Genomic DNA, 11300 nt, shown 5'->3' with positions numbered 1-11300 from the left:
TTGAAATTGTTGATATCACGTAACACCTAACGTTGTTGATAAGAGAAAACATACTTTTTCAATTTTGTTGATGGGCAAGAGAATGATCAAAAGAACCAAACACCTGATTTTACCTTCACATGTTTAGTCAAAGTGAGGAAAATAGGTTAGTCTCCTCTTTGTCCAAGATATTATAACGTAATCTCTTTTCTACACATCTCTACTTTTATCTTATTACAGTATTGTACAATTCTCAAACAAGAAACCATTCTTTAGGAAAAATACAACGAAAAGACAGAGACAGGGATAAGTCATCTACAAATATACCCTTCATGAAAAAGATAAACAAAAAAGAAAAAAATATTCTCCATGTGTTTGGTACTTGGTTTTATAATATACAACTCTATTTTATTCTTGAAAAGCAACAATACCTATATTAAAAAAGAGTTAGTAAGAGCACACTGTACACGTTAACAAACTAGTAGGTGAAGAGTACACGTATAAAACTATTAAATCATGTCATTTATTTAATTCTCGTTTGCTTGTTCGGTTATTCCCTGCGGCTAACAGATCAAAATCTCCTAACAAATAATTTGTGCTCCTTCCATCTCAAATTATCTATTGTGGTTGCTAAAAATAGTTATTTCAAATTATTTCTCATTTTAGAAGTTAAGGCACAATTAATTTTTTTTTTTCATTTTATCCTTAGCATAATTTTGTCATTAATAGAAAGGATGAAAATGAAATAAGCTTAGGTAATGTGGCCTCAAGTATTTGGTTCAATTGAAATTTTTAGGGAATAGGCCTTTTCGTTTTCTATAGTTTTTTTTTTTTTTGGTGAACATATGTCTTTGTTTTGAGAGATACGAATATCTTTCTGATGCATAAAATAACGGAGGGAAAGGAAACACAAAATCGAAGGGAAGGTAAAATTATATACTTCTTTGCTATAAAATAATTAAAAAAATTTCCCTTGCTATGAAACAACGAGTTTCATGCCATTGACTTCAGCCAGCCAACACTCTTTCAATACGAGAAAAAAATACTAGTCGTTACACAGAATCGATGATGCACACAAGTATATTTTTATCATTCTGCACCACTAGCATATATATTTCCAATTCTAGCTATGCAAATATAAATCAAACTATATCCAAGTAATTGGTCTTTCAGAAACTTGTTCAAAGTACTCCAATTAATGGCTTTGATCATTTCAAGCTTGTTTCACTTCGGCTTCTTTGTTTTGGTAGCACATTTTGCCACCCCAATTGTATGTATAATTAGCAGCCATGAAAGACCTCAAGCTGCCCTTTTCGTGTTCGGCGATTCGTTGTTTGATCCTGGAAATAATAACTACATCAACACCACTACTGACTTCCAAGTAAATTGGTGGCCGTATGGAGAATCATTCTTCAACTACCCTACCGGCAGGGCCTCTGATGGACGTCTCATTCCTGATTTTATCGGTAAATTTAATTGCGCTTTTGGTCAATTGTTTGAAAAATATTTCTTTATGAGTTATCCATTAATATCTGTAATTGTGGGAGGTAGTAGGTGTCCAGTAAAATAATCAACTTGTGCGCAAGCTGACCCAACACTTCCTAGTTCCTGTAATTTATTTTGCCATGGAGACATGAGGTGATGAAACTTTGATTTAGTTATTTTTTTTGTGTTTGCAGCTGAATATGCTAGTTTACCATTGATTCCACCGTATTTTCAAATTGGGAGGCAGCATTTTGTCCATGGGGTAAATTTTGCTTCAGGAGGTTCTGGTTGTTTAGCTGAAACCAATCGTGGCTTTGTAATTGACATCTTCTTTAACTTATTTTTATGTAATTCTTGTTTGAACTATTTTCACTTTAACATTTGGAAGTTTTATATTTTGGATTCAGGATAAGATTCTTACATAACTTTTTGATAGGAAGAATGTTAGATAATTTTTATTCCTTCTATGCAAAATATGCAAGTTACTTGTAATTTATCAAAATAAATTAGTAGTATTATCTTGCTTGTTTATGTACCTCTGAAATATTGATTCCATTTGACAGGTTATAGATCTCAAAACACAGTTGAAATATTTCAAAAACGTGGCAAAAGTGTTGAAGAAGAAAGTGGGGGCAACAGAGTCCAAACAGTGTTGGGAATAAAATAGACCCGCAAAAATAATATTCACGGTATTAGTGATAAACGCGGAACACTAAGTTATGGTTAAATCAGCAAGAATAAAATGCCGCAATAATGACACCAAGATTTTACGTGGAAACCCTTCTGAATAAGGGAAAACCACGGCCAAGAGGAGCAGCTGATATCACTATAGTAAGGAATTTTACACTGTGTAGTCACGAGTATAAATACTCCAAAGACCACTACACACTCAAAAAGAAAAACACTCTTTTGATTTTTCCCACCTCACTACAATATCACTCACACTCTATTTTTCTTCACAGACTATTTTCTTATAGTCTATGGAATACCTCACTTTGCTCTCACTCAGATGTATTGTCTGAGATTTTGGTATATATAGCAAATGATCTTGGTGTATTACAAATGAACCATAAGCTGCCTATTTATAGGAATGAATTTCCTATGATGAGGTAAGAGCTTACGTCACGACTATGATGAGGTAAGAGCTTACGTCACGACTATGATGAGGTAAGATCTTACGTCACGACTATGATGAGGTAAGCGCTTACGTCACGACTATGATGAGGTAAGCGCTTACATCACGAAAATGTGAACAAAAGAATTGGCTTGTTGGTCAATTCCACAATTGCTACAAATGTGATTTTGTCAAAGGAAGAAAAATCTTCCTTCCTTAAAATATGGGATAGGGGACTGGACCCCACAAATCTCCCCCTCCAGTCCCATTCACCTGAAGGAGGGTACACTGGCTTCTAATTTGAGTGCATGCCGACAAGTTCTTTGCACAATTCGAACTTATCTCTCGGTACCGCCTTGGTCAGCATATCTGCAGGATTTTCATTCGTGTGAATCTTCTTGACTTGGAACAATTCGCTTTGCAATTGCTCACGAATCCAATGATATCTGACATCGATGTGTTTTGTTCTCGCATGGTACATAGAGTTCTTGCTCAAGTCTATTGCACTCTGACTGTCACAATAGACAACATACTCCATTTGCTGCAATCCAAGTTCTTGAAGGAATCTCTTGAGCCATATCATCTCTTTGCCAGCTTCAGTAGCCGCAATATACTCCGCTTCCGTTGTAGACAGTGCGACACACTTCTGCAACTTAGACTGCCATGATATAGCTCCCCCTGAAAAAGTAAACAAATATCCAGTAGTGGATTTTCTGTTATCAAGGTCACCTGCCATATCAGAATCTGTATAGCCCTTCAAAATTGGATTTGATTCTCCAAAACACAAGAATTCATCTGAGCTTCCTCTTAGATACCTGAGTATCCACTTCACAGCTTCCCAATGCTCTTTCCCTGGATTTTCGAGAAATCTGCTAACAGCACCGACTGCATGAGCAATATCTGGTCGAGTGCATACCATTGCATACATTAAACTTCCGACGGCAGAGGAATAAAGAATCTTGGCCATTCTCTCTTTTTCCTCTGTTGTTGTAGGACACATCTTTTTGCTCAATTTCAGATGAGCAGGAAGAGGTGTGCTAACCCACTTAGCACTCTTCATATTGAAGCGCTCTAATACACGTTCTATGTACTTTTTCTGCGACAAATAAAGCTTCTTTTCATCTCTCGAACGAGTAATTCTCATGCCCAAAATCTGCTTAGCATGACCCAAGTCTTTCATTGCAAAAGACTTACTCAACTGTTTCTTCAACTCGTCAATCCTGGAAGCATTTTTGCCTACAATCAACATATCATCCACATATAGCAGAAGGATGATAAAGTCATCATCAGAAAATCTTTGTACAAACACACAGTGATATGAAGAAGTCTTCTTGTAGCCTTGCTCCCCCATAACAGACTCAAACTTGTTGTACCACTGTCTTGGAGCTTGCTTCAATCCATATAGACTCTTCTTGAGTTTGCATACAAGATTTTCTTTACCTTTTGCTTTGGAGCCCTCAGGTTGTTCCATATAAATCTCCTCTTCTAAGTCACCGTGAAGAAAAGCAGTCTTCACATCCATCTGCTCAATCTCCAAATCAAGACTAGCAGTCAAACCAAGAACTGTCCGAATGGAGGACATTTTCACGACAAGAGAAAATATTTCGTCAAAGTCAATACCTTTCCTTTGACCAAATCCCTTAACAACCAATCTAGCTTTGTATCTGGGCTTCAAGCTGTGTTCTTCGGCTTTAACTTTGAACACCCACTTGTTCTTCAAAGCTCTCATGCCCTTAGGCAATTTCACCAACTCATAAGTATAGTTCTCACGCAGAGATTTCATCTCATCTTGCATGGCTTCAATCCATTGATCCTTGTGCTCATCTTCTATGGTCTCCTCATAACATTCAGGTTCTCCCCCATCAGTGAGTAATACATACTCATTAGGTGAATAACGGGAAGAAGGAACATACTGTCTAGTAGACCTTCTAAGTGGAATATCTGACTCATCCACAACTTCATGAGTAGGAGCATCTACCTCATCAATATCAGCATCATTATCATCATCAACATGCTGATCTGGAACATGATTCTGGGCATCACTATTGTCATCGAGCCCACCAACGTCATCAACATTTGTATGAGGGACTTGATCAAGATTAACTAAACCTTCAGAACTTGAAGATTTTATCTTCTCTGCTTTGTTAATATCTTCAAAGGTTTGATCCTCCACAAAGATAACATCACGGCTTCTCACGACCTTCTTCTTAATTGGATCATATAGCCTGTAACCAAACTCATCAAGGCCATAACCAATGAAGATGCACTGCCTTGTCTTGGCAGTTAATTTTGACCTCTCATCTTTTGGCACATGTACAAAAGCTTTGCAACCAAACACCTTCAAGCGGTCATAGGAAACATCCTTGCCATACCAAACTCTGTTTGGAACATCACTTTGCAAAGCAACCGCAGGGGATAGATTAATAACATGTGCGGCGGTCAATAAAGCCTCACCCCAAAAGGAATTCGACAACTTTGCTTCAGAAAGCAAACATCTGACTCTTTCTATCAAGGTCCTGTTCATCCTCTCTGCTAAACCATTAAGCTGAGGAGTCTTAGGAGGAGTCTTCTGGTGTCTGATACCCTGTTGCTTGCAGTATTCGTCAAACGGTCCACAATATTCACCACCATTATCAGTACGAATACACTTCAGCTTCTTTCCAGTTTCCCTTTCAACTGAGGCCTGGAACTGCTTAAAGACACCCAACACTTGGTCTTTAGTCTTTAAGACGTAGACCCAAAGTTTCCTTGAGCAATCATCAATAAAGGTAGCAAAATAAAGTGCACCACCCAAGGTCCTTGTCTTCATTGGACCACATAAATCTGAATGCACCAACTCAAGCAACTCTGTCTTTCTTGAAGGAGGATGAGACTCGAAAGAAACTCTATTTTGTTTTCCAGCCAAGCAGTGCTCACACTTTTCTAATTTAGCACTTTCAAAATTTGACAATAATTTCTTTTTGGCCAGAACATTTAGTCCTTTATCGCTAATGTGGCTAAGCCTCTTATGCCATAACGTTGAAGAGCTATTGCTCTCAACTGCATTCACCATATCAACACAGGTAGAGGCCGTAGTCCAGTATAGACCACGACGCTTTTCGCCACGAGCCACAATCATGGAACCTTTAGTAAGCTTCCACTTTCCAGCACCATTGGTACTGACATATCCCTCATCATCCAAAACACCAACACAGATCAAGTGCAAACGAACATCAGGTGCATGCTTTATGTTGTTTAAAACTAGTTTAGTTCCAATACTAGTTTTCAAACAAATCGTTCCAACACCAGCCACCCTAGATACAGTCTCATTACCCATACTCAAAGTTCCAAAGTCACCCGGAGTATAGGATGAGAAAAATTCCTTCCTTGATGTCACATGAGATGCGGCACCACTGTCCACAACCCAGCTTGACTCATCACAAGAAATATTTATCAGATCCGCATCAAGGACAGTAACAAGATCTTCTGTAGTGACAGCGGCAACACGATTGCCATCTTCTTTCTTTTCCTCCTTTTCTCTATTCTCTTTTTTCAAAATCCGGCAGAACTTCTTTGTGTGCCCTTTCTTCCCGCAATGATAGCACTCAATATCTTTAAGTCTGCTTCTGAATTTGCTTCTATGATGTTCTCTATTTTGAGAACCACGATTCTTGCTTCTCCCCCTAGTGTCAGTCACCAAGACATCTGATGAGGAGGAACCTTGAGATTTTCTTCTCATCTCTTCATTTAAAAGACTGCTCTTGGCAAGATCCATAGAGATCACACCATCCGGAGCAGAATTTGATAATGAAGTTCTAATAATTTCCCAAGAATCTGGTAGGGAACCAAGTAGAAATAAGCCTTGAATTTCTTCATCAAAATTAATGCCCATAGCAGATAACTGGTTCATGATCCCCTGAAAAATATTCAGATGATCTGTCATTTCGGAACCATCGTGGTATTTTAAACCCAGCATTTGCTTTATCAGAAACATCTTGTTGTTACCAGTTTTTCGAGCATACAAACTTTCAAGATGCTCTCATAGGGTCCGAGCATGTGTCTCTCCAGAAATATGGTTCAACACATTATCGTCAACCCACTGTCTAATAAAGTCGCAAACCTGCCGATGCAACAAATTTCACTCTTCATCTGATTTATTATCAGGCTTTTTATTTTCAAAGACAGGTTGATGAAAATTCTTGACATAGAGCAAATCTTCCATTTTGCCCTTCCAAATGGCATAATTTACGCCACTCAAAGTAACCATTCTACTAGTGTTGGCTTCCATCGTTTATCACAAATACAAATACTATTTTATTCGAAGACCAAAGTAATTCTTTTCTGATGTGAAAGTTCAGACTGTGCTGCAACCATAGAGCATACTCAGACAGAACCTTGGCTCTGATACCACTTGTTGGGAATAAAATAGACCCGCAAAAATAATATTCACGGTATTAGTGATAAACGCGGAACACTAAGTTATGGTTAAATCAGCAAGAATAAAATGCCGCAATAATGACACCAAGATTTTACGTGGAAACCCTTCTGAATAAGGGAAAACCACGGCCAAGAGGAGCAGCTGATATCACTATAGTAAGGAATTTTACACTGTGTAGTCACGAGTATAAATACTCCAAAGACCACTACACACTCAAAAAGAAAAACACTCTTTTGATTTTTCCCACCTCACTACAATATCACTCACACTCTATTTTTCTTCACAGACTATTTTCTTATAGTCTATGGAATACCTCACTTTGCTCTCACTCAGATGTATTGTCTGAGATTTTGGTATATATAGCAAATGATCTTGGTGTATTACAAATGAACCATAAGCTGCCTATTTATAGGAATAAATTTCCTATGATGAGGTAAGCGCTTACGTCACAACTATGATGAGGTAAGCGCTTACGTCACGACTATGATGAGGTAAACGCTTACATCACGAAAATGTGAACAAAAGAATTGGCTTGTTGGTCAATTCCACAATTGCTACAAATGTGATTTTGTCAAAGGAAGAAAAATCTTCCTTCCTTAAAATATGAGATAGGGGACTGGATCCCACAAACAGATCCTCTCTAATGCTGTATATATTTTTAGCACTGGCAGTAATGATTATTTTGCTCCTTTATTAACAAATTCAAGATTTCCATATTCCGATAGAGAATATTTACAGTTTATTATGGGCAATTTGACATCTGTTTTAAAGGTAATGAACTTTAATATTGATTCAACCTCATCTTTTCTATTTCCTTGGAGTTAAATCTACCGTTTCTTTTATCATATTGAAGAACAAATCAAATATTGTTACTTTCATTTACTATCTTGAGTTTTAAAATCTATTTTTTGAAGTGTTTTTTTTTTTAATCAGAGATACTTTTCGTAAGGTGCTGTGAGCAGCAGTTTCCATTTGGCTAACCGATTTGAAAAACATTTTCCCCAATATTCTTCCAGCAATAGAACTTGGCTAAAGTTTCAAAAATGCTTTTAGAGCTCGTTTGGATTGGCTTATAAGTTGGTCAAACCAGTTTATAAGTCATTTTAAACTTTTTTGAGTGTTTGACAAAAATAGAAAACAGCTTAAATTAAATTAAAAAGTGTTGAAAAGCCAAAACCAAGAAGTTACTCAACACCAACTTATTTGTTTTTGCTTAAAAGCCATTTTGGTTTGACCAACAGCTTTATCCTTTTATCCCTTATATTTTCTGTTAATTCCAATACCACCCTTACTTCAAAAAACCCTTTAAGCACTTTTATCCAAGCACGTAACTGTTTATTTATAAAATAACTTTTAGCACTTAAAAATATTTTAAGCACTTATCGTTAAAGCCACTGTTTCCGGCCAATCCAAACGGGCTCTTAGAAAAAACTACTATTTTCAACTTCTAAAAATTAACTTTTGTTGCTACTACTCAAAAATATTTTTTTTTCCTTAAAAGATTTGTCAAACACATCAATTTTCTAAAATAAGCATTTTTTTTAAAATAAAACAAAATACCTTTGACTTTCTAGAAGGTTATCCAACAGGCTATAATTCTTTGTACTTTGTTTAAATTAATGCAACAGGGAATTTACAAGGAAGGAGGGAGAAAGTTTGTGATGCTTAATTTGGGTCCCTTAGGTTGTGTTCCTACTATTAGGGCCCTTAATGTTCAAAATGGAGTTAAGAATGGCAGTTGCATGGAGGAGATCACTAACTTGGCGAAAATGTTCAATTCAGCTCTCCCAGAAATGCTCAAAGAACTAGAGAAGCAATTGTCTGAATATAAATATACAATATTCAATTTCTTTAAAGTATTAGCAGAAAGCATTGATAATCCAACAAAATATGGTATATGTTCTATCTCATTGAACTCAAAATTAAGTATTTTGTGTTCAGTTATATACTTCCTCCGTCTCAAAATATTTGTTCCATTTCTCATTTACACGACCATTAAGAAAACATTTTGACTATTTTACCGTCTTAATATATTTCATCATGTTCTCTCTCCTCAATAGATATTTACTCCATTTATGATGAAACCATGTTGGTATGTGAACTCACAAAATGAGCCCATTGATGTAACTAATACAAGGGTAAAATGGAAAAAAACTACTTAATTTTATCTTGGGTAAATAAAACGCAAATATTTTGAAACAAGTACTTTTGGTAAGGACGACAAATATTTTGAAACGGAGTATTATGCACCGTTAGATTATGTAAGTATATCTAATTAATAGTAAGAAGTACTAATATACTAATAGGTACCAACGGGGGTTGTGGTAGAGTGGTAAATATTTCTTCATCTTTAACCAGAGTTCTCGGGTTTGAGCATTAGGTATGGAGTCGTGTCTGTTAAAGAGGGTTTTACCCTTGGGACTTTTCCCAATGAATCCAGGTTAGTCGGACTCGAATGCAGATGCTGGACACCGACTGGACAACCTAAAAAAAAAAAAAGTAATATAGGTTGTTTTTGGGGATAAATACCTTTTTGGACCGTCCGAATATAAAAATAGCTGACATATGTATATGTCTTGTATCTAAAGTATAAATATACATATAATGTACATGAAATATACATAATCAGTGTACATGTAATGTATATTTTTGGCTAGTGCCTGTATTAATTTGGGCCGACGGGCCAGAAATGAAAAACATTATCTGTCTTTTTCTATACAGTTCAAACACTGTATCAGATATTTCATGGCTCTGCTAACAAAGTAGAATGTTGATGCAATGTTCATAACAAAATGAAATTACACAAACCATGTAGAGAAAATACAGAGTAAAATGTTTAGTTATTATATAAAGTATGTTTCCTTAGTCTTAATTTAATTATGATTTTGTTTTGTTTAGGTTTTAAGATATCAGAGACAGCTTGTTGTGGAACGGGTCCATTTCGAGGGGTTTTTAGTTGTGGAGGCAAGAGGCAGGTAAAAGAGTACGAGTTATGTAAGAACGTGAAAGATTACTTGTTTTTTGACTCTGTTCATCCCACCGAGCTGGCCTACCAACAATATGCTGAATTAATGTGGAATGGAACTCCAGATGTCGTAGCACCTTACAACCTAAAATCCCTTTTTGAATGTTCAACATAACGTGATGGTGGCATTCGTTGAATTATTTTGTTAATATGCCTATTAAAGAAAAGAAGAAAAAAATGTAAAACTTGATGTTAAAGAGTTTGATCTCTACTATTATTTCTGTTCTTCTTGTGTTGGATTTATGAAGAGTCAATCTTTGGATTTGATGAGACGATTTCATATCTCAGCACACATGATTGAACAAGGTTGATAAATCTGTAGGAATCATGCAATGTGCATTTCAGTCGTATATGCCATTGGAGAAGGATTTGTAAAAGAATGTTTAATTTGGGAAGTGATTGAGATTAATAAAACATCCACTCTTTGTATGTATCTCTTACCTTGTTCTTATACAGTCATCTTTGTTTCTTTGTATTCTGGCATTGCACCATTATTGGACCTTAGAAAGATGAATGTGACTAGAGATAGCAAGCATAATCACTCCTTTTGCATCGGGCATCATCAGATGTCCTCTGCTAAAACCAAAGTTCCAAGAAAGTTGAAGTAAAAGAGCATAAAAAAAAAAATAAAAAAAAAAAACCTTTCTGCCTTCATGTATATTTAAAGAAGACCAAAAAAAAAAAAAACTTGTTTGTTGATTTTCTGATCTTTTAAAACCTGACTACTGCATTTGAAAGAGTTGGTTTTTGTTATGTGATAGAACACTCATGTGTTGGATGATTTTCTATTACTTGGAGCCAAAGGATGTATTGCTTGGAGCCAAAGAATGCTAAGATGTGGAGGAGAATTGAAGAGCTCATATAGCACACTTAGAGCCCAAGTCATTTTATGCCTATAAAATGAGAGGCAATTCTTCTTTGTTTAACATCCCAAAAATTCATAAATCCTTTGTAGTAAGTAGAGAGAACAATTCTCTTAGATGTAATTGGGATCTCTCCCCTTTCTTTGTTAATAATATAAAGGCAACTGTTCTCTGGTGGACGTAGGATCATTTTGATCCGAACCACGTTAAATCTTGTGTTTTTTTTTTTTATGTTTCCGCTAATAGCATTTTTGCACAATAAGTGCAGTTTCAGAGTAAAACCACTGTCTGTGAAGACATTAATTGGTGCTTGGACACTATCCCCTTGTCTCTGTATACCAATTTTTTAAAACCGGGAATGATCATAGCTTGAGATATTTGGTGTCCTATTACTCAGGAGTCAGGCCTAAATTATAA

General features: G+C 36.0%; 1 protein-coding gene across 1 annotated transcript; it reads left to right on the top strand.

The window, feature by feature from the left end:
• The first annotated feature begins 609 nt into the window (after positions 1 to 609).
• On the top strand, positions 610 to 10363 carry LOC132644387 (GDSL lipase-like). Its single transcript, XM_060360978.1, has 7 exons — positions 610 to 1445; positions 1659 to 1780; positions 2028 to 2113; position 2861; positions 7629 to 7766; positions 8624 to 8888; positions 9894 to 10363. The coding sequence occupies exons 1-7, from the start codon at positions 1178 to 1180 to the stop codon at positions 10133 to 10135; spliced, it is 1122 nt and encodes a 373-aa protein (XP_060216961.1). The 5' UTR covers positions 610 to 1177; the 3' UTR covers positions 10136 to 10363.
• Positions 10364 to 11300: the final 937 nt, after the last annotated feature.

This window comes from Lycium barbarum, chromosome 1 (genome assembly GCF_019175385.1).
Source record: "Lycium barbarum isolate Lr01 chromosome 1, ASM1917538v2, whole genome shotgun sequence".
NCBI lineage: Eukaryota > Viridiplantae > Streptophyta > Magnoliopsida > Solanales > Solanaceae > Lycium > Lycium barbarum.
The sequence above is the reverse complement of the archived record's forward strand: the minus strand, read 5'-3'. Positions and strand labels throughout refer to the sequence as shown.